The sequence below is a fragment of the Sapajus apella genome, unplaced genomic scaffold, assembly GCF_009761245.1.
Source record: "Sapajus apella isolate SASKATOON/1434 unplaced genomic scaffold, GSC_monkey_1.0 scaffold2, whole genome shotgun sequence".
NCBI lineage: Eukaryota > Metazoa > Chordata > Mammalia > Primates > Cebidae > Sapajus > Sapajus apella.
In genome coordinates, this window is record NW_022436942.1 from 54396361 (window position 1) to 54420845 (window position 24485).

General features: G+C 39.7%; 2 protein-coding genes across 2 annotated transcripts in view; one reads left to right on the forward strand and one right to left on the reverse strand.

Moving 5' to 3' along the window:
* The first annotated feature begins 318 nt into the window (after positions 1 to 318).
* On the forward strand, positions 319 to 20077 carry SNRPF (small nuclear ribonucleoprotein polypeptide F). The gene is made up of 5 exons (XM_032283150.1): positions 319 to 348; positions 12341 to 12658; positions 14593 to 14718; positions 19227 to 19291; positions 19902 to 20077. Exons 1-5 carry the CDS (start codon positions 319 to 321, stop codon positions 19966 to 19968), a joined length of 606 nt encoding a protein of 201 aa, XP_032139041.1. The 3' UTR covers positions 19969 to 20077.
* Positions 20078 to 21099: 1022 nt separating this feature from the next.
* The window catches only part of CCDC38 (coiled-coil domain containing 38), a 55195-nt gene continuing 51809 nt past the window's right edge, over positions 21100 to 24485 (reverse strand). The window contains exons 15-16 of the mRNA XM_032298505.1: positions 23502 to 23595; positions 21100 to 21241 (exon numbers count right to left, since the gene is read on the reverse strand). Coding sequence (XP_032154396.1) covers positions 21128 to 21241; positions 23502 to 23595 — 208 coding nt within the window. The 3' untranslated portion in view covers positions 21100 to 21127. The remainder of the gene's footprint in view (positions 21242 to 23501; positions 23596 to 24485) is intronic.

Sequence of the window (24485 nt, forward strand, 5' to 3'; positions counted from 1 at the left end):
CCAGCTTCTCCTGGAGCAAGGTGAAGTCGTATGACTGTGTTCTAGCCGATAGTATGTGAAGACTAATTTGTGTTGCATTAGGCCTGGCCCACAAAAATCTCCTGTGAATGATCCTCTCTCTGTGTACTTGCCCCTTCTGTCTTGATGCAGATGAGTAAGGTGACCTTAGAAGCCATGTGGTGAAAGGGGACTTGGTCCCACATCACCACTTGGAGAAGAGCCATGTGCTGAGCAGGAATACCTTTTTTGGACTTTGCATGAGTGAAAAATAAGTGTCTATTTGTAACACTATAGAAACTTCAACTAAGATATCGGGCAATGTCCTCCACTAGTGTAAAGGAGAGAAAAGTAAGTAAACAATACATGCATAAGGCAATAAGCTGGATTATCACCGAAATACAAAAACTTCTAAATATGCTCACCACTCTCAAACATCTTACAGTGAATTAGGGGTGTGGGGGGTATATACACAAATGAAGATGAGCGTTCTCAAAGTTGTAGCCAATAAGTGCCAAATTAATGATGCAGACAACACACGTTTTGAAAGCAATCAGGATTCCCTTGCCACAGGAAGAAATCAGACATAAAAGGGCCAGTTCCATAAGACAGTTAGCTAGATTACAGAGTAAAAGGAAGCTGCCAGTTTCATTTCAAATTACAAATTACAAAGTAGGAATTGTTAGACCTAATAAAAGTTTCAAAAGACACATTCATAGATCACAAAGCACTTGGTAAATTTGGCAATAGATAAAATTACAGACTCCAGCACTCTGCTTGCCTCCATAAAAGCAAATAATTCCTTTTTTTTTTTTTCTTTTAACATGAAATCTTGCTCTTGTCACCCAAGCCAGAGTGCAGTGACGCGATCTCAGCTCACTGCAGCCTCCACCTCCTGGGTTCAAGCAATTCTCCTGACTCAGCCTCTCAAGTATCTGGGATTACAGTATGATTTTTTGGTAGAGATGGGGTTTCACCATGTTGGCCAGGCTGGTCTTGAACTCCTGACCTCAGGTGATCCACCTGCCTCAGCCTCCAAAAGTGCTGGGGTTACAGGTGTGAGCCATGACATCCAGCCACTAATTCCATTTGCAATACTCTACTGTTAGTTTATTCCATTCTTTTGAGTAAGAAGGGTGGACACCCTGATGCCCCTTGTTTTTTTGGCACATATATATTATATATATCATTTAAATTGGTGCAAATTTTTAAAGCCTAAGTCTCTTAATTCAGTTATTCATTGATTTATTCATTCCAGAAATTTGCCATTATGTACCAGGGAACCTATTATGTGCTAGTGAATGACTAGTAGTGACAACAAAGGAGTTAATGAATAAAATACCTTTTCTCTAAAAGAGAGTATAGTTGGTGCTAAAACAGGTGGTGTCGAGCCCATGTGACAGGACAATTAGTGACCTGGGGCAGTCAGAGAAAGCTTCAGATATGAAGTGCCCATTTGAGCCGGGCCATGGAGATTAGATGAGGAGGCATTTTTCAGGCTAAGCAAACAGGATGGGATTTCTAGATGGTGAGAATACTCTGTATAGGTACATGCAGTTGGGAGAAAAAGCATGGGCGGCGGCCCAAGGGCCAGCTTTGGGGTTCATGGGACAGAATGGAAAGAGATGAAGGAGTTTGTTTTAGGCTGCTAGTCATGAGTAACCAGCGAAGGTTGGTGAGCATCCAACTAATATGTCTAGGCCTTCGGCTTGTTTTGAAGAAGAGGAAGTCAGATACCTCTGGCAACAGGGTAATAGATGAGGAAGTAGAATAAGCTTTATTTTTAAAAATTGGATTCAATGGAGACACTTAAGCGGTGAAGGAGGTTGGGGGAGACTGTACAGGATACTATGGGGAAAATTCCATGAGGTTTTGTTTTGTTTCCTTTAGTGTTTTGGAAACAGCAAAGTCCTATTTGTACTGATTATCTTTGAAGTGCGTCTGCGGCAAACAAAAATCTTACTCCAAACTCACTACTGCCACCCTGTGGAACCATGGCAAAAAAACAGAACAATGTTGAAAGTCAATCTACTTAAATGCGGATCACCTACTTAAGTGGTTTTCGGCTATTTCATCCACGGACTTCTTTTATTACCTACTCTCCCCTACAGATTGAATCTGATTTACAAAACTCAAAAACATCATTTATTTAACTTTGTTTCCCATTTTAATAATCAGATACATAAATAAATGCCAGTCAGAGCTTCTGACCCAGGGTGATCCACCAGTATTTGTATTTTAAGTTGACTCCATTCTAAGCAAAAGCAAAGATGCATGAGGTCTTAGTCTATAGAGGCTTTATCAAAATAAATGTACAATATGTTAATTATTTTTCTTTGTTTGTTTTTGAAAATCGTTTGCAAAGTCACAACACTACCTGTAAACTGATCCAGGTTCAGGAGCCTGTGGGGCCATTGATCTCCAGTGGTTTTCAGGGTAACTGTGCTCCCCAGGAGACATTTGGCAACGTCTGGAGACACCTTTGCTTGTCAAACCTGGGTAGGGTTGGGGCTACTGGCGTTTAATAGGTAGGGGCCAGGGATGCTACTATGCAACCTACTACGCACAGGACAAGTCACATAATAATTATTTGTGGCTGGGCACGGTCGTTCATGCCTGTAATCCCAGCACTTTGAGAAGCTAAGCCAGGGAGGTAGATTGCTTGAGCTCAGGGGTTGACCAGCCTGAGCAACATGGCGAAAACCTGTCTCTACCCAAAATAGAAACAATTAGCTGGGCATGGTGGTATACACCTGTGGTTCCAGCCACTTGCGGGGCAGAGATGGGAGGATCACTTGAGCCCAGGAGGTGAAGGTTGCAGTCAGCTGAGATCGAGCCACTGCATTCTAGCCTAGGTGAGAGAGTGAGACCCCCCATCTCAAAAAAAAAAAAAAAAAAACCAGAAAAGACAAAAAGAAAAAGAAAGAAAAAAGGATTATTTGGCCCAACATGTCAATAATTTCAAGGTTGACAGCTGCGATCTAGCCCAATCCCTACAGTGTCTAAAGGAAGAAAGTAAGATCCAAAACAGTTAAATGGCTTTTTCTTTTATTTTAAAAACTGTTTAATTAGGCAATACATTCAAAGTTTCCAAAACTAGATCATTAAAAGCGTATATAGGATTTGAACAGACATTTCTCCAAAGAAGACATACAAATGGCCAATGAGCAAATAAAAAGATTCTCAATATCATTAGTTATTAGAAAAATGCAAATCAAAACCATGAGATACTGCTTTATAACCACTACCACGGCTATAATTAAAACAACAACAAAAATAGAAAATAACAATTGTTGGTGAGAACATGGAAAAACTGGAACCTCCATACATTGCTGATGGGAATATAAAATGGCGCAGCTGCTATGGAAAGGTTTTGCAGTTCCTCAAAAAAAAGTGTAATGTGAAATTATGATATGACCCAGCAATGCCACACTCCGAGGTATATACCAAAGAAATTGAAAACAGGAACTTAAATACTTGTACACAAATGTATCTAGCAGCAAAATTCACAGTAGCCAAAAGGTGGAAACAACCCAAATCCCAAATGTCCATCAACAGGTGCAGGGATAAACAAAATGTGGTATATACATACAATGGAATAATACTTGTACATTTAAATGAATGAAGTACTATTGCAAGCTACAACGTGGGTGAACCTCAGAGATATTACGCTTAGTGAAAGAAGCAAGATATTAAAGGTCACGTGTTGTATCTATTTATATGAAATATCCAAAACAGGTAAATTTATGGAGATAGAAAGCAGATTGGGAGTTGCCAGGGGTTAGGAGAGAGGAAAGATAGGGAGGAACTGCTTAATGATTACAGAGTTTTCTTTTAAACTTGTGAAAATAGGCTGAGCACAGTGGCTCATGCCTGAAATCCCAGCACTCTGGGAGGCTGAGGCAGGGAGATCACTTGAGGTCGGGAGTTCAAGACCAGCCTGGCCAACATGACACAACTCCTCTGTACTAAAAATACAAAAATTAGCTGGATGTGGTGGCACACGCCTGTAATCCCAGCTACTCCGGCGGCTGAGGCAGGAGAATCGCTTGAACCCAGGAGGCAGAGGTTGCCGTGAGCCAAGATCGTGTCATTGCACTCCACCCTGGGTGACAGAGCAAGACCCTATCTCGAAACAAACAAATGAAGAAATAAATAAGTTGTGAAAATGTTTTAGAATTATATAGAGGTGGCGGTTGCAATAACATTGTGAATGTACTAAATGTGAATGTACCCAATTGTATACTTTGAAATGGTTAATCTAATATGTGAATTTCATAATTAAAAGTTTTTTAAAAATGCATACAGTGAAAAGTCTCATCATTGTCTGCCTTCAGTGTAGTTCTCACTACACCCATAGGTAACCCATGTTCTTAGTATTTTAGGAACCCTCCAGTATACTTATGCACATACATAGAAATGGACAGCTTGTTATCCCCTTCCCTCTCTTTTTACGCAGAGGCAGCATATTTTGTAAATTATTCTGTGCCTTGTCTTTTTCAGCAATATATCTTGGAGATCATTCTGTGGCCTTGACACTCTTGAACATCGCAGCCCACTTTGTTCCTCAGTGTGGTTTGCCTGATTCTTCCTGACTTCCAGATTCAAATTACATGGCTTTGGTAAGAATACCACAGAACGCATCTTCTCTTTGCATCTTATCACGTGGCACCTGATTTTGATTCGTCCAATAGCTAATGACAGTTATTTGATCACTGGATTGTAATAAGGTGGTGTCTTCCAGTCACTATAGTGAAGGAGACTGGAATTAGCCAATGTTCGAAGGGACCCTGGTTCCTTTAGTGGGGAGTGGTTTCTAGAAACTAAAACCTGAGCATGAAATATGCTCATTGTTACAGGTTGATTCCTTTGATTAGTGGTGTTGCAACAAATTTCCCTTTGGGCCACTGTCCCCTCCCCTGCATTTCTTCTTCATTCCATTCAGGTCCTGACACGGTGCACCAGGTCATCCTGCATGGACATCCTCCTCACTTCCTTTAGGTTCTGACACTCCACAGCAGGCCACCCTTTTCCCTCTAGTGTGGACACCCTCTGTAGCCCACTCAGGCTCCAATACTCCATGTCAGGCCAGCCTCTGGGGATGCTTCGTCCTACTTGAGCTCCAATGGCTGGTGCTGGGCTGCCCCTCATCACGCGTGATCACCATCCTCACCTCCTTAGGCACCAACTTCCCATGTTTGCTCACCCTCCTATGTAGATATCTTTCTCCTCCTGCTCAGGCTCTGACACCCTATGCTGGCTGGGGTCTTAATGTGGTTGCTCTTCTCACTCCATTCGGACCACTGTGACTACCCACATGCCCCAGCACAAGTGCCTACTTTGCTCACTCCATCTCATGGTTTTAAAACCATATCTTCAGGAAGGGTAGAGGAACAGCCCTGTATTAACTCCTAACATCCACTACCACTCTGAGTGAAAGGAACGATTATCCCTATGTTACGGGAAAATAAGCCTAGTGAGGGAGAGTAGCTTACTCACATCTCTACTAGTGTTGGGGTGGGGAGAGAATTTAAACTCAGATTTGAATCTGGCCTCCAGAACCAGCATTATCAACTATCAGGTTGCCAATCATATAAAACAATCACATAATGTTATATTAAATATACTATGTTTTCATTATCTTCTGCTGCTGAATATACTGCTCTCTTTCTTTGAGACAGAGTGCCATTCTGTTGCCCAGGCTGGAGTGCAGTGGTGCCTTCTTGGCTCACTGCAGCCTCCGTCTCCTGGGTTCAAGTGATTCTTGTGCCTCAGCCTCCTGAGTAGCTGGGCTTACAGGTGTCTGCTACCATACTTGGTTAATTTTTGCATTTTTAGTAGAGACAAGGTTTAGTAGAGATTGAGTTTCACCATGTTGGCCAGGCTGGTCTTGAGCTCCTGGCCTCAAGTGATCCACCCACCTTGGCCTCCCAAAGTGCTGGCATTACAAGCATGAACCACTGTGCTTATACTGCCTTTTTAATATGACTTAATATATATAAACAAATTGTATGTGTCCATTCAGATTTTCTGTCTCACCTGTCTCCCAGGCCCTTGATTGCTAGCTCCCTCCAGGTCCCTCCACACTAATTAATGTGGTCTCAGGTCTAGACTAATCTCTTATATCTTGATTTATTAGGTGAAGTAATTTTCTGGTCCATAAAGGGATTGATCTCCCCATAAATAAATAAGGTGCAACTTTTACACTGGTTTTACATTCCTTAAACCAAAGCTTTTGGGGATAGTTAGATTTTGATTGATTATAAATGTAGGAGAAGAAACATTTATTGAGCATCGACTATTGAGCAGATAGTGTACTGCTTTGCATATATCGTCTCATCTAATGTTCTTCATTTAATGTGAACCCTGTGAGAGTCAGGAGAGAACCCCAATTTTAGGCAGCAAGGAGTAAACCTGCTATCTCTCCACAGGTGCCAAAAGGAGACAATGAGACTCAATGGATCAGAACAAGACAGTTTATTACACACAGCAAACAGCAGAAGCATCCTCATAGCTGCGTCAGCCTCCCTGCCCCCCAGGTCCCATGAGGTGAAGTGACAGGCTCAGTTAGATAGAAGTCAGGAGCACAGTAGATTTCAGCACAGCTGAAGAATCAGAGCCAATGGCCCAGAACTTTTTAAGCAAGCAGCAGTTTAAGCAAGCAGCAAACAAGTAATCCCATATTTGTTATTATTAGTAGGTCACATTGACCTACTCACTTGCCTGTGTGCCTACCTACAGAAACTATTCAGTATCAGCAGACAGATAAACACCACAAATGCTGTATCCTAATAGCAGCCTTATAAGATGGGTATTGAGCCGGTATCGTGGTGTACACCTGTAATCCCAGCCACTTGGGAGACTGAGACAGAAGGATTGCTTGACCCCAGGAGTTTGAGACCAGCGTGGGCAACATAGCTAGACACCACCTCATTAATTTTTTTTTTTTAAAAAATGATCATCCTCTTTACTGATGAGGAGACTAAAGCAGAGATAATCTGCACACGACAGAGACAGTCTTGGCGCCTAATCACAATACCAGGTTTCCTTTGTTGGGGCTCAGAAAATGGTACCCTAAAGCATGGTGCTTTGACATACTGATACTTTGTGCTACAGCAGCAGCCTCAGAAGCAAGGCCTCTCTCCCACCTTCTCCCACCCCCCATCTCTTTCCCCTCTTCCTCTCTGGAAGCACAGGAAGAGACTCTTCTCTGAAGTTCCCTTATCTAGCTAAAGATCCAGTCCACTGAAGAGGAACACAATTGTCCTCAATTTTGCTACTGAAATTTCATTAACCAAGGAAAATTAAACTCATATCACAGAGGAAGAGATTGAAAATCAAACACCACACCTACAGCCCAAATGAGCTTTGTTCCAGACTATTGTCTGTTGTATGGACCCATTCATCTCTCGTAAAGATCACTTACTACTCTTCTAAAATGGCCTACATCCCACTTTCTTCTCTCCCCTCTGAATAAGGGTACATAAACTTCTAGACCCTACTGGGTCTAGAGCTACTAGAATTGGGCATTCGCCTTCCTGTGATGCTCCCATGCACATAAATCAATTATGCTGTGCCTTTTCTCCTTGTAATTGGTCTATTGTCTATTAATTTCTCAGACTCAAATATCAAACTTCAAGAGGTGAGAGAGGGAGTTCTTATGTCCCTACGCCTTTGAGTTATGACTGTCTCTCTGCTATGGTACAATGGGCTTTGAACCACCAAATAGACTTGAATGCTAATCTAGGTTCAGTGTTGGTATGATCCAAGGAAGCTCATATATTTTTGAATCTTAACTTCTTCACTAGACAGAATGCCACATCTCTCCGGTTTGACAAAAAATACATAAAAAGCTTCTACCAGATAGAAAGCGCTCCAATCTTGGATTTTTCCTCCTTTAAACCTATTCCCGGCCGAGCGTGGTGGCTCACGCCTGTAATCCCAGCACTTTGGGAGGCGGAGGCAGAGGCAGCTGGATCACCTGAGGTCGAGAGTTCAAGACTAGCCTGACCAACCTGGAGAAACCTCGTCTCTACTAAAAATACAAAAGTAGCCAGGCGTGGTGACTCCCAGCTACTCTGGAGTCTGAGGCAGAAGAATCGCTTGAACATGGGAGGTGGAGGTTGTGGTGAGCCAAGATCATGCCATTGGACTCCAGCCTGGGCAACAAGAGCGAAACTCCGTCTTGAAAAAAAAAAACAAAAAACAAAACAAACAAACAAAAAAAACAACCTATTCTGACCATACCTATATATGATTCTGGCCACAATCAGAAAAAAATAAGATGTTGGAATTATGAGAATAAACAAAATAAAAAGAAGAGCTGATCAACTTCAAAAGTAACTTCTCAAATGCTGTCCTCTTCATCCTGCATTAATATTTGTATTTCTGTATATTTGTTTATTTGTACTCTACTTAAACACATTTTTGGGATTGGCAGCATTGTATAAAGGAAAAGCCTTAGGCTTTGGAGCCATGTTACCTTCCACATGGCTTTCAACAAAAATATACAATCTCTCTGAAGCTGTCTCCTCATCTCTAAAATGGGGATGATAATAATACCTACCTTGAAGTACTTTGAAGATTTAGACAAATTGCATAATAAAATATCCTAGCATAACATGAAAGGCATTCAAGACATATTGGTCCCCTTATTCTCCAAGAGGTTTTAAAGTTCCACAAGGGCAGACATCACACATTCATTTTACTCACCTCTGTAAATATTTTTAAATCATTTGACAAATTCCTTTTTAGATGGTTGTATACCACTGGAATTTTTGAGCTATAGGAGAAGTAATGGTAGAACTAATTTTGTTATGTCCTCAAAATGTATTCTATCTCATCTTCGAAAAATATAAATCCTGTTATTTCTCCCATATTTGAACCAATTATTCTGATAGATATTCCGTGGAGCCATATGCCAACGTGGCAATATATATATATATTTGCTTTCTAAATAGTAATAGTAAATTCTAATAGTAATGCTTTTTAACCTAAGAATTGTATTTCTAAGAATTTATGGTAAAGAATAAAAAACACACTCGAAGATTCATGTACAAGTATGTTCAGTGCACACTGTTTATAACAGGAGGGAAAATGGAAATAATAAAAGAATACATTATCACAGATGCAAAATACAAAGTATAATGACGACATGAAGCCACATTTTAGTAATATATTTAATTATGTGAGAATTCGCTCAATATAAAGTGAAGAAAGCAAGTTACAAAGCTGTATGTAGGTTGGGTGCAGTGGCTCATGCCTGTAATCGTAGCACTTTGGTAGGCTGAGGTGGGCAGATTACCTGAGCTCAGGAGTTCAAGGTCAGCCTGGGCAAAGTGGCAAGACCCATGCCTACTTAAAAATATATAGCAAAAAATTAGCTGGACGTGATGATGCATGCCTACAGTCCTAGCTACTAGGGAGGGTGAGACACGAGAATTGCTTGAATCTGGGAGGCGGAGGTTGCAGTGAGCTGAGATCGCACCACTTAACTTCAGCCTGGGTGACAGAGAGAGACTCTGTCTTCAAAAAAAGCAAACAAACAAACAAAAACTATATATAGGTCTCTTGTAAAAAAACAAAAGTGCATACGTAACAATAAAAGTAAACAGTTGTTTTCTTTGATTGGTGTGATTACTAGTGATTTTAGGTTTATTGTTTAGAACTTTCTATATTTTCTAAAATTTCGTATATTTATAATTAGAAAAATATCAATGACTATGCCCACTTAATTTTAATAAGGTATTTAAGATTAAAATTTAATATAGGCCAAGTATGGTGGTTCACACCTGTAATCCCAGCACTTTGGGAGACCAAGGTGGGTGCACAGCTGGAGCCCAGGAGTTTGAGACCAGCCTGGACAACATAGCGAGACCCACCTCTACAAAAAAAAATTTTTTTAATTAGCTGCTCGTGGTGGCACATGCTTGTGGTCCCAGCTATTTGGGAGGCTGAGGTGGGAGGATCTCTTGAGCCCAAGAGGTCAAGGCTGCAATGAGCTAAGATCACACCTCTGCACTCCAGCCTGGGTGACAAGTGGGACCCTGTCTCAAAAAAAAAAAAATTAACATGAAGAGAAAAACCAACCTTAAATACACTATCTTTACATAGTGTGTTTATTGTAGTATTTTGCTTCACTTCACCAAGAAAACAGCTCAAGATAAAAGTTAGGCTTCTAAATACATATTGAGTCTTTGAAAGGTAGCTTTATAAAGTAGAAAAAGCAGTTTCAAAACCCAGGTATGTGGGCCTGAGCAAGTTAGGAGGCAGAAGAATAGGGGCTGGCGGCAGGGAACCTAAGGCCCATTCATGCTGACTGGGTAACAGACACTACTCCCATTTCATCCCCCATTCTTTCTGCGTGGCAGTTGAAAAAACGAAAGTACCTCTTATTGGTCTCCTCCCACAACCAGCCAGACTGGTCGTGGGCCTACTCTTCATTCTGATTGGTCCCCTCCTGCAACCAATCAGACTGGTTGTGGGCCAATGGGAAATCTCTAGAGGGTATTTAAACCCCAGAAAATCCTGTAACCAATGCTCCTGAGCAGCTTGCACTAGGCAGTGCTCACCTCCCGGAGTGTACTTTTGTTTAAAATAAATCTCTGCTTTCGCTGCCTTGCTTTGTTTGTGCGTTTTGTCCAATTCTTTGTTCAAAACGCCAGGAACCCAGACAGCTACCCTCAACCAGTAACAGTTACCTGCTGGGCCTGATTCCTCATCTCTAAAACAGGGCTGTCACCCCGAATCAGACGATGTGGTAAGATTTCCACAATTGTTGAAAGAGCCTGACACATAATAGGAACCCAAAGTCTATACAAAGACTTAACATTCATGAAAGAATAGGCAAACTAAAGGAGAAATCCACTGAAGTTTAGGGTGAATACATTCTAATAACTTGTTTGGTAAAAACTACACTGAAAATCACTGTCTTGTCAGTGTTCAACATTCATGTGAACAATAATATTTAACGTCTACTGAGCCTTTACAAGGCCAAGCCCTGTTTTACAACCAAGCTGAGATGGTTCCGTTTTTGAAGCTGCATTCCTGCCCAGGAAACAATGGCCCTCAGGGGTTCAGACACTGCTCAACACCAGCCTGATAGAGGCAAGTTCGAATGCAGTCCCTCTCCAAAGTCTTACCCACTGCTCCACAATGCCTCAATACCAAACATTTCATCCTCAATTCCAAATCCATCTCTTCAGGGCTGCAAAAAAGCCGTACTTCCCAAAGGGCGAGTTCTCCAAAAACTGCATTTAGCATTTCAGATCCGAGTGAGTTGAACTCACTAGGATTACGGGAAAAACTAGTGAAATTCAGATAGCACCATTAACATCAAAAGTTTTAATCTGCGGTAGCGGAAATACTGCTTAAGCCCTTAGGTAATTTCAAATGCACCTAAGAAGGCCGTGCGGGTCTCGGCTGGAGATGCAAAAGAAAGGTGAGCAAACTTAATCAATTATGGTTTTCAAATTTTAGCTAATGAAGGAAATAGCAAGTTTCCACTTGTCATAATTACAGGCATCAGTATCAATGTATCATTATTCTAGCACTAATGAAAGACCTCAAGAACATAGAAAGCAGCAGTAAACGTGCTAAGAAATGACAATGTGGTCACGTCAAGTTGCCCAAGGTTACATCCGGGGAGTCAGGGTTCAAACTAGGTCTGTCTGGCTCTAGAACAATTGTTCTCTGCTACCTCCAAATCCTGTGTATGTGGTTTCGCTAAACTATTTCGTTGTTTATAGATCTGAATTGGAAGCTGTTCGGTACCCTAAACTTAGCAACTAACTGATATAAAGGTATCCCTTACAGAAATCTCAAACTAATTCTTTATTCCTTTCAGGAAGAAGAGTCTTAAGAATATGCATTATAAAACATGTTTCAAAAAAGTTATAAAAAAAAAAAAAAAAAAAAGAAAAGGAAGGAAGGAAGGTGGGAGATGGGGGAGGACAAGACACCGTATCCTAGACGCAACTTGGCATCGTTCGAAAGAAATTCTGTCCCCTACTCCCTTCGGTGCGATTCGCGGTCCCTAATCTAGTCTGGCTACCCCCACCCCCGATTCCTTTAAAAGGGGTTGAAATGGATATTGCATTAAAGAAAACCCTCTGGTAGAAAGGGCCTGCGGCAGAGGCGCCCCCAAATCATGGAACCTGTTGGAAGAGTGAGAAAGGAACTCTGGGACTCCGAACTTATTCTCACTGGTGTAAAAGGACAAAGTAAATCCCCATTAGCCAAGCTGGGGAGAAGTCACATCCGTCCGCTCTAAAGGGCACACAGCCTCTCCCCGACCATCCCTAGGGGAGGGGCAGCACATTTAGAAACACCGGCGGGCCTCTAGTCCTTGGCTGCCTTGCGGCGACCCTCAGAGCGGGTTTCCCAAGGCCGAAGCGCCTCCGGCAAGGCACAAACTTACACCACTGCTGGTTGCCAGGAGATACTGTCCAGCCACCTCCTCCAATCAGCACGCATCTCTTTGCGTCCAATCACAGAGGCCAGAAGGGCCGTGGTGGGAGGTGAAAGGTCATACTCTTGTTTGGCGGCCATTTCTCTTGCAGCTCAGCGGTTCGGGACTGGCGGTATCTGCTGTGGTCACGAGGGACGAGCGGCGGCCTGGTTGGCAGCGAGTAGCTTGCAGCATTCGCCCGTGGTTACGATGGTAAGGAGAAAGAGAACGGCGGGAGAAGCGGGGAGAAAGAGGCGGGAGACCAGTTTCGCGGGGCCTGATGGTTGCTTCGCGCGTTTCCCATTCAACCGCGTGAGGCGCCGCGCACCCGGTCGCCAGCTCCTTTCATTCTGCTCTTGGGGTTTCTGAGGCGCGTGCTCCTCCCGTTGCCTTTCTTTTCCTAGGAGTGCCCCTGCTGCCTCCTCTTTGTTTGAATCCCAGTCTGGGTTATTTTTGGTTGGGGCTTCAGGGTCGGCGTAAAACTGAGTTTGCACTTCTCACTAACCACTCTCCAAAATTCGCTTTAATTCCGTGAAAGTAGCTATACAGCCATGCTCTAGATTAACTCAGTCGGGTGGGGAAGACAGACGTTAGTCAAAAAACAACAAATATGCAGTTGCAAATAACAAGTGCTAAGAAGCTTGTAGACCGGAGGCTGTGAGGGTGCACGTTAGACATTAGAGGCTTAGTCAGAGATGGCCTCCCTAGGAGGTGGAATTTAACCAGAGACCTAAATGTCCTGAAATACCACCCTTTAAAGAGCAGGAGGAGTGTACCGAGCACAGGGAATAGGAGCGTAAGACCTGCAGCCGGAAAGAAAGCTTGGTCAATTGGAGAAATTGACGGAAAGGTACAGCCACTTGCAATAATAGTGGCTTCTAATTCAATTAGAAGCTATTGAATCATTTTAAACAGACATATGACATAATTTGATGTGCACTTTGAAAACTAATAGTTGCCGTGGTGGATAATAAATTGGAGAATGTAAACTGGAGACCCATTAGGTTATTGGAGTAACACTATGCCAAGATCACTCTCAATATGCTTATCTTAGTTTAGTAGCCAAGTTTCTGAGTTCTGTTCTTTCTTTGGTGAGTGAGCAGATGAGGGCCTAAAAATGTCTGAATTCACTGGAGATGCTAATGGTTTGTTGAATAAACAAACATTAGGCGATTGCTGTAAAGTCAGATAGGACCTAGCCCTACCTTCCACAGTTAAAGACTGTCAAGCGTGATCTGCCCTCTGCTTCCTTCTGCAGTCTTGTATTAGGGGCTTTGACTGACAATGCTGAATTCTTTGTATGTCCCCAAATCATCTTGTTCTCTTTGTAAGTTGCTACCCTTGCCTGGAACAGCATTCCCCCCCTCCCCCCAGCTCTGGGAATAAACTCTTATCCTTTAAAACTGAGATATTACTTAAGGCAACCTTTCCTTTTTTGCATGGATTGCTTTGGTACCCTTGTGCCTAGCATATCTCCTCTTACTGCATTGCAGTATGCAATGTAATTATTTGTACATGAGGCGCTCCCCTCCCCATCTCCAGCTTCTTGACAGGGACTGTTATTTGTTTATTTATTTTTAAGAGACAGTGTTGCTCTTGCCCAAGCTGGAGTGCAGTGGCTTGATCATAGCTCACTGCAGCCTTGAACTCCTGGGTTCAAGCAGTCCCCCACCTTATCCTCCCTAGTAGCTGGGACTACGAGTGTGTATATCGCACCTGACTATTTTCGGTAGGGATGGTGAGGGGGGGCTCTCCCTATGTTGCCTGGGCAGGTCTTGAACTCCTGGCTCAGGTGATTTCCCTGCCTTGGCCTTCCAGAGTGCTGGAATGATAGACACGTGCCTGGCCTGAATTTTTTTTTTTTTTTTTTTTTTTTTAGTGCCTTTATCTTTGTTTCTTTCAAGCTTAGAACAGTGAGTGATGTAGGTAGTCAGTGTATCTTAAGTGAATAGTATTTTGTTTTGATGGGTTAAAGGTGAAACTGGCTAACGGGATATTTAAATTTCCCTGGTACTCATCTTCAACAAATAAAAGTGAAAATTATGTTTTCTTCATTTGCACACCAGAAAATATTGGTGATTTGGCAGAAGGGATTTGGTGGTGGGAGGAAAAAGAATTAATTGGATCCTTTTTTGTTCTTTGTGCAGAGTTTACCCCTCAATCCCAAACCTTTCCTCAATGGACTAACAGGAAAGCCAGTTATGGTGAAACTTAAGTGGGGAATGGAGTACAAGGGCTACCTGGTATCTGTAGATGGCTACATGAACATGCAGGTAAGCTGTAAAGGTCATAACATTGCATTGATTTTGCTTCACCTTATTCCTCAAAGGTTTAGTCTGACTAATGAGAATACATACAATTAAATTGACAAATATATGGCAGAATTCAAAAATAAAGTCAAGGCCAGAGAGGATACCGTGATATACTAGGTACAAGACATGGGCTTAAACCGGAATTCAGCCACAGATTTTATTCCTAGGAGTTAAAGTAAGAAGAGCTCAGACATTTGATTCATAATAATACCATAAAGGAAACACACTACTTTGCTGGAGAAAACAAAACTTTTCCCATCATTTAGCCCTGAAAGAAAGTTTTCAAGTGAAATTTTTTAGTCTTTTAATGAATGCTAAAGGTACAACACCAAAGCTATTGAGGAAATTCATTCCTTCAGGGGAAAGACAGATGTGCCAAAGGAATTGAACTGACTGTATGTCTGTTAAACGAGTTTCTGTAAATGATTCAGCCATGTGTTTTGGTGGGGTTTTTTGTAATTAATTTTCTCTTTATTGTGGTAAAACATAACATTAAAATTTTGCCATTCTAACCATTTTTAAATGTGTAATTCAGTGGCACTAAGTACCTTCACATTGTTCTGTAACCATCGCCACTATCCATTTCCAGAACTTTTTCTATCATCCCAAAGTGAAATTTTTTGCCCACTGAACAGTAATTTTCCATTCCTTTCTCTACCTAACTAACCCCTGGTAACCACTATTCTACATGTCTATGAATTGAACTGTGCATAATACCTCATCTAAGTGGAATCGTATATTTATCCTTTTGTGTCTGGCTTGTTTCACTTAGCGTAGTGTTTTATTCAGGGTTCATCCATGTTGCAGCATGTGTCAGAATTTCATTCCTTTTTTAATTGAATAATATTTCATTGTATGGATATACCACCTTCTGTTCCGTGTGCCTCTTGGTGGACGCTGGGTTGCTTCCCTCTTTGGACTGTAGTAAATAATGCTGCTGTGAAGATGATTGTACAAATATCTGTTCGAGTCCCTACTTTCAGCTCTTTGGGGTATATACCCAGAAGTGGAATTACTGGATTACTGGTAATTCTATGTTTAATTTTTTAAGGAGGCCAAGCATGGTGGCTCATGCCTATAATTCCAGCACTTTGGGAGGCTAAGGCGGTGGATTGCTTGAGCCCAGGAGTTTGAAATCAACCTGGGCAACATAGCGAAACTGCATCTCTCCAAAAAAATACAAAAATTAGCTAGGCATGGTGGTGTGGTCACCTGTATTCCTAGCTACTCAGGAGGCTGAGGTGGGAGGATCACCTGAGCCTAGGGAGGCTGAAGCTGTAGTGAGCCGTGATCACACCACTGCACTCTAGCCTGGATGACAGAATAAGACCCTGTCTCAAAAAAATTTTTTTTTCTGTCACGCTATTTTCCACAGCAGCTACGTGGTTTTACATACCCACTAGCGATACACAAGGGTTCCAGTTTCTCCACATCCTCACCAACCCTTGTAATTTTCTATGGGTGTTTATAAAATAGTTAACCTAATGTGTGTGAAGTGGTATCTTACCGTGGTTTGGATTTGCATTTTCCTAATGACTAATGATGAGCACCTTTTCATGTGTTTTTTGGCCGTTTGTTTATCTTTGGAGAAACGCCTGTTTATGTCTTTTGCACATTTAAAAAATTAGTTGTTAGGGTTTTTTGTTGTTTTTTAATAGTAGTAGTTTCCAGCCATTTTGTTTGTTTGTTTGTTTTTTGCTTTTTTTTTTTTTTTTATTGCATTTTAGGTTTTGGGTACATGTGAAGAACATGCAAGATTGTTGCATAGGTACACACATGGCAGCATGTTTTGCTGCCTTCCTCCCCTTCACCTATATCTGGCATTTCTCCCCATGCTATCTCTCCCCGACTCCCCACCCCCCTGCTGTCCCTCCCCTAGTTCCCCCCAACAGACCCCAGTGTGTAGTGCTCCCCTCCCTGTGTCCATGTGTTCTCATTGTTCAACACCCGCCTATGAGTGAGAACATGCGGTGTTTGATTTTCTGCTCTTGTGTCAGTTTGCTGAGAATGATGGTTTCCAGGTTCATCCATGTCCCTACAAAGGACATGAACTCATCGTTTTTTATGGCTGCATAGTATTCCATGGTGTATATGTGCCACATTTTCCCTGTCCAGTCTATCATTGATGGGCATTTGGGTTGGTTCCAGGTCTTTGCTATTGTAAACAGTTCCAGCCAGGTTTTTAAAGGCTATCAAGACAGTTGGTCAATCCAATCAGGAATCCTAGGATTCCATACTTGAGAGAAGAGTGCTGAAAGGAGTACATTAAGTAGGCAGAGAGCGATGATTTTCCTTAACTTAAGCATTTACCACCTAAGCACAGGACACTAAGGTCCCCAAAGCATAGTTTGGGTTTGGAAAATTTCCTAAAACAGGAATCATTTACCAAGACCATAGAAAAATCTGGGACGTAAATGAATTGTGATGAAAGTATTCTGGAATTAGTGGTGATAGTTGCACAGCTTTTTGAATATACTAAAAGCCACTGAATTGTACACTTTAAAAGAGTGGATTTTATGCTATGGAAATTAACATCTCAATAATAGAAGAATTACCACTTAATATTTGTTTTAGAATCAGTATAGCTTGCTAGTGAGCCTGCTAGAGTTAGAAAATACCGGGTAACCAACCACTTTGAGTAGTCAACCATATTGATACCAGCATTTGAATTTGTTCACTTGGCAAATATTTATTGACTCCCATTATGTGACTGGCACTATGAATATAGCATTGAACAAAGCAACGTCCCTGCCCTCCAGAGTTTATGTTTTAGTAGTGGGAGATGGTAATATAATGTGGTAACAGGTGTGATAGATGCTATCCATGAAGAAAAAGGGGATAGACAGTATGTGCAATATTATATAGGACAACCTCTCTGAGGAAACAAATTCTGGAAGATACCAGAATTAGTGTACAACTCAGGTGAGTGTTTGGGGAAAAGCATCCCAGTTTGAGGGAACAGCAAGTACAAAGGCCCTGTGGCAGAAGTGTGCTGGGTATGTTCAAGACATAGCAAGAAGGCCAGAGCAGATTGAGTTAAGGGAAGAACGATAGAAAGGCTGGAATGGTGGACATAGAGAGCCTGTTGAGTGATGGTGAAGACTGAATTTAATACATGATAGAAAGTATTTGGAGCATTATTGTTTAGAAACCAGTTAAATGTTGTAGTTACCTTTTACAGAAAATTAATTGCTCTTAATATTATTTCTTATAGCCGTTACATACAAACTAATTGTCTCAACAACCTCATATATTTCAGACAAAGCTGTATCATCTGGATAATGTAGATTACTTTTTGTTTTCTGTAAGAGAGGGAGTAACATCAGTAGTGTTCATTAACATGTTTTTCATGCTTTATGTTACATCCTAATTTAATCCTTACTGTTAAGCCCTATTTTTCGTTTCCTTTTCCACATGCTTGTTTGTGAAGGAAACCTCCCTCTCCCTTCACTGCTCTTAGTTCGGTCTCTGAGTCCCAGGTGGCATTGATTGTGATTTTTTTTTAATTACAAGTAAAGCTTATTACCTATATGTGTAGAAGGAAAGCTAAACATTTTGATATAAAATTAGAAGTAATAGAGTTCAACAAAATAACTGTAAAGGTCAAACTTAACTATTTAACTTTCTCTTAAGAACCTCTTTTCCCCTATTTATTAGTATAAAATTAAAAAAAGGGTTCTTATTCATTGGCCAGATGTGGTGGCTCATACTTATAATCCCAGTACTTTGGGAGGCCAAGGCAGGAGGATCACTTGAGGGCAGAAGTTCCAGACCAGCTTCGGCAATATAGCAAAATTGTTTTTGAAGTAGCCAGGCTCGGTGGCACATGCTGTTGGTCCTAGCTACTCAGGAGGTTGACGTGGGAGGAGCCTAGGAGTTGGAGGTTTTGGTCAGCTATGATTGTGCTACTGCACTCCAGCCTGGGCAACACAGTGAGACCCTGTTTCTTAAAAGGCAAGAAAAGAAGAAAATTCTTACTCAATTACCTGCTTTAGATGTTGACTAATATAAAGGTATTTGGCATGTTAGCAATAGCTTTTGTACACCCATTTGGACACCTCAGTATGCTTTATAATGTTTGACTCTGAGAAAACTTAACATTTGGTGCTTTAGAATGAATTTTCAGAAAACTTTTTAATCACAATTTATTCATAAAGTAGAGACTGCCTGCTTCCACACAGTTTTGATATCTGAAACTTACATAACCTGGGAGATTCAGAAACTTATGTTGAAACAAGCTTTATTATCTATTTGTTCTACATCCATGAATGTTAATTTTACTGAAGGTTTATATGAAACCAAAAGTCCTACAGTAGTAATAGAAAGCTCATCTTCTGTTTATTAATTATAGATACACTTGAGTTGTTCGTATAGAAAGGTCTCAGTTAATAAGTTCTCTCACCAGTATTAGCTGTATTGTAATATTTTCCTCCTGTGTGATTATACTAACATTTTTTTTTTATTGAAAGCTTGCAAATACAGAAGAATACATAGATGGAGCATTGTCTGGACATCTGGGTGAAGTTTTAATAAGGTAAAAAAACAGCAGTGGTATATGTAAGGAGTTACTGGTGAGCATTAGGAATACCTGTTTTAAATATATTAATGCCTCAATTTTGGAGTTACTTATTTTTAAAAAAAATCACTATTAACTTATAATACTTTACAGTTAGACTTCAGAAGTCTTTGAAATTGTTAAACTTGTCAAAGGTAAGTTTTCAAATGTTTTAGAACTGGCCAAAAGATTTTTCTAGTGTTGATGTTAAATTTTCTGGCTCTATAACCTTTTTCAGTGGCCTTTGTTGGAGGCACTTAGTTTTGAATTTTAGTTGAGTCTGGCTGTTTGTAAGAATTTTTGTTATATTCATTTTCTGTACTAGCTTCAAAGCTCCAAATTCTGATAATGATTTCCCTTGGAAAATTATAAAGATGTCATTTTATAACAACCATATGGTGGAAAATCAGTGCCATGTGCTTTTCAACATATCTATGTAAAACGTTTTTTCAAAACAAATATATATATATTTTTAAAGACAAGAATATTATAAATATAGCATTCAGTGTTTTCATAATAAAAAATATAGTAATTCAGATCATACATGATTTCTGGTTGGAACAACAAAATGGACTTTTTCTGTTTACAGGTGTAATAATGTCCTTTATATCAGAGGTGTGGAAGAAGAGGAAGAAGATGGGGAAATGAGAGAATAGCATATTTTGTGGGAGTTTTTTTTTTTTTTTCCTGACCCCAGCCCCCGGGATTTTTTTTTTTTTTTATATATATATATTTCTAGACAATAAAGATTTGTTTGTTCTTCAACTTGACTTGTGAACTATTTGTATTCAGATATTTACAAGCAAAGCTCAAATGCTGAACCAATTGAGAAAGATTACTCACAAAACTAATGCTTTAAAAGTCACCGAATTTTATTTAAGTTGCTTTTCTTTTGTAAGCTTGATAGTCTGTTTTTTTCCTGTAAAGGATAGTTATTTATATGCTTTAGATGTTTTTATGAAGGTGAATTTCAGACCTTTTCTTGTAAAATTATATATTAGCTGAGACCTTTTAAATGCAACTTTTTCTTTTAAAGTTATTTTTGAGCCACTTTTAACATGTATAAAATTAAACATGTTTTTGGTATTAATAATATACTATCTTATTTTACTTAGTAAAATTACATGTTACTTCTCTGTCAGTATAAGCTAAATGCACATATTGTAGCTAAAATGGAAACATCTAAAAATGATTGTGCAGACAAGGCACAACAGAAATTGGGAACTGACATTTAGGCTGAAGGCATATGGTTTGTTTACTAAGGAGAAGAAAGTTCTCTGAACAAAATGTAATGTGAAGTAACAACCAGGCTCACAGATGTTCTGATACCATAACCTCGAGGTTAAGTTTTAAGCCCCCCCAAAACCCTTCAGATATTTTAGGGTTGTACATTGTTAAAATATTTGTATATTCCATAGTAATAACAGCATGCTGTGAACTTCCCTACAGATGGGTTGAGAAAATATATCATTTAAATAATCATGTTGTAAGAGAATGGCCATTATTATACTTCAGTGGTCATTTACCATACAGTTTTATCATTAAACTATCTTTTATGTGTATCCCCAAGTGGGACAATTGAAAGTATAGATAAAAATGTTTAGCTATATGGAATAATACTTATGATATGAATACTTAAAGGCTTCAACAAAAGAAAATAACTCATTTCTAATCCTATAGCCCTTAGAATAAGGGCCTATCTTTCTCAAATTGATTAGGCCTGGTACATGGGGCAGAATATTGCCATTAGTGAAAGCCAAAATTTACAAAATATACCTAAGACATTCTGGTAATAAAATATGTTACTGCTTTTATTCAAGTAAAAAAATATTCCTCCTCTTGTGATTTTGTTTTCGTCTCATTGACTAAAGGTAGCTGCTGTTTGTTACCAGATGGAGGTTTTGAACGATACACAAGTCGTCTTCCCAACTGAAACAAAAGAAAAACAAAATAATATTTTTGAGCATAGCCATTTTCTTTTGAAGTTTGTGAAATACCAATATTAACTTGATTTTTACAAGGAATAATATCATTTGAAATATTAACTAATCACAGTTAAAAGGGACTCATAACCTAACAGATGTCTAACATGCTAGGCAAAGTTGAATAGCAAATTGGACACCAATAAGTATGCCAAAGGAACAGCAGTTAGATTTTATTGGGAAGTGGGAAAACTTAGGTAAAGTCATCAAATAGTATATGGTTCAAATGTGGTCAACTTAGAAAAGCACCATGTTGAAGGCCACCATTTTATTTCTCAGTAAGTGCCATAGTCAGTTTTTCCTCCGTGGTTGGAAGAGATAGCTTTCTCCTGTTGAGCACCTGACTAGCATTTAGAAATCTTGTTAAAAAGTTCAGAAAACCATGTACCATCTTGAACACTGGTTGGCTTCTGGAGGTGTTAACCAACAGAAGAGGCTTTGGGAAATCCCTAGTTCATACCTATTCATTCTCTCTGGGGCATATACTCAAGTATATTACTACTTACTTTTCTTTTACTTTTGGGATTCTCTCCCCTGCTTTTTGTTTCTGTTTTGCTTTTATAGCTGAATTTGTATAAATTAAATGTGTAAATGGGGAAACTACCATAATTCTATGAGATTTGATGGGACGTTGCCACTATGTTCAAAAGGCACTATTGACATTTTAGGACAATTCTCATGTGAGATTGTCCCCTGCATTGCAGGCCCAAGGGAAGCTAAATAACAATGGCACTCTTCTCCATCACTGTAACAACAAAAATGTCCTTGGGGGACTAGAATCTCTGAATTGCTTTTGCATATCAGAATTTTTAACTCAGAGATCTTTGGTAACATTTGTTATTAATATTGTTTGAGAAAATTACCAGTGATGAAGTATCCTAACTGGGTCAGCTATCAGAGGCCTTTTGTGTGTTGTTGATTTGTCAGATAACCATGTTTTCCCCAGTTTTTTCCATTTTTTAGTTTTTACGCATATTTTTAGTATGTTAATTCACTATACATCAAGTATCCATGATGTGCCAGGTATTAGGGATACAAATGTCATAAAACTCATGGTCTAAAATAATTTCAATTTGGTGGGTTTACTAAATAGTGCATGTGGAAGCGTGATGAATGGTTAATTCTTGGGAGGAGAGGACAGGTGAGGAAAGTCTTCATGGAAAGAACTGAACTAGATAAATGCACTTTTTAAGATGAAGTATTTATTTCAATAAAATATTTTGAAGTAATCACTTTTTTGGCATGGCACCTATTAACCATTTCCATACTTCAGAAGTTTTTTTAAGTTCTTACCTCAAGAAGTTGGTTGTAAGGCACACAGTAAGCATTCATTATGTGTTAGCTATTACTATGGTAAGAGTCAGTGTCCACAATAGCTTTGCAGATAACTTTGTCTTTCTGGAATATATTTCAGACCCTATCCCAGAGGAGGGAAAGAGTGGCATATAGAAACAAAAGGCGCTTCTTACCCCTGTGTAGAAGTGATGGACCACATTTATGTGACTACCTAATTCTAAACTTCTGATTGGGCAGGTAGTCTTGCAAAATAAAGAACCTTGGCTTCTGGTCCTGATTCTGCTGTTAAATCGGAAGTTACTCTGGGTAAATCATTTTAACTCCCAACTGTCAATCTCATCATCTTTACAATGTGGGGATTATTTACAGTCCCACAGTTACATGTGATTCTCTGGGTTCACTGTCTCCAAAACATTGCTGAGTGAAAGAAGCCAAGTTCCTAGCTATCATTCGTAAGAAAAAGAATACGTACATAAATACATACTTGTGTATGTATATTTCCGGAGGGATGTAAATGAACCTGTTAACAGTGGTTGCCTCCAGAAAGGGGAACTGAGGAAGAGTGGCTTTTCACCGAATACTCTTGTATCTTTTGAGCTTTGAACCATATGCTGTTATAATCTATTCCCAAAAAAACACTAAAAAAAAAATCTGATTTTAATGAACCTAAGGCTATGAAAAAAAGGAAAGAGGCTTTTACTAAAAAGTGGGTCTAACTGAGAACTGTAGGGCCACTAATTTGAATTATTCTAAAAAGTAACAAGGAACCAGAGAGAGACTAATTGAAGCTGTGAGCAAGAAAGATTATCTTTCTGAAGTTCAACCTGAATAAGTTAGATGAATAAGGTATTTTTGTACCAAAGAGGCGCTCACATATTGATGTGGATGGATCTATTAATAGCAAAACAAACCTTTTTCTTTGGTTGTGCTACTGCTTTTTCCAGAGCAGCTTTTAGCCTTTCTTCTTGGTGTCTTTGTTTTTCTCTCATTTTCTCATCACGAAACCTGTCACAAGAAGGGTGAAACATTCTCGTAACTCTAAATTACATTAAGTAAGAAAAGGACATTACTATTTGATAATCTATGTAAATAGAAGACCTCCTTTAAAGTTAAATGGAAAGGACACTTCATCTTTACTCATAACAATGGCTTTTGAATATTCAGATAAATCTCGATAACAAATACTATTTGGAAATGGGAAGAAATTTCATCATTTTGGAAGACATAAAATATACCCAGATCTTGGTCTAACTTTTTTTTCTTTCCGAGACAGTCTCATTCTGTGCTGGAGTGCAGTGGCACAATCTCAGCTCGCTGTAACCTCTACCTCCCGAGTTCAAGCAGTTATCCTGCCTCAGCCTCCTAAGTAGCTGGGATTACAGGTGCACGCCATCACACCTAATTTTTGTATTTTTAGTAGAGACGGGGTGTCACCATGTTGGCCAGGCTGGTCTCGAACTCTTGACCTTGTAATCTGCCTTCCTTGGCCTCCCAAACATTTCAGCACTTTATAGCTTGTATAGTAGCTACTTTTATTAACTTTCTGCTACTTTTCCCTCTTTTTAAACCTTTTAATTGAAGTGTCACACACAGAAAAGTACATAAATACATAGCTCAGTGAGCTACCACAAAAGTATGCCTTCCAGTTAATCTTTTTGAATAATATCCTCAAATTATGAACAAGAAATGCTATTTGTCATACTCTTTAGGGTTGTTTTGAGGGAAAAATTAAATGAGATAATCTGTGCAACTTATCAAGTATAGGTGGTAAGCAATAGGCACTAAATATGTGATAGCTATTTTATGGACCTTTTTAATGATATTCTAAGTGTAAGGCTATATACTAGGGGATGGAAATACATGTACTGAGCATTTTTATTGCAAAATTAGGTGCC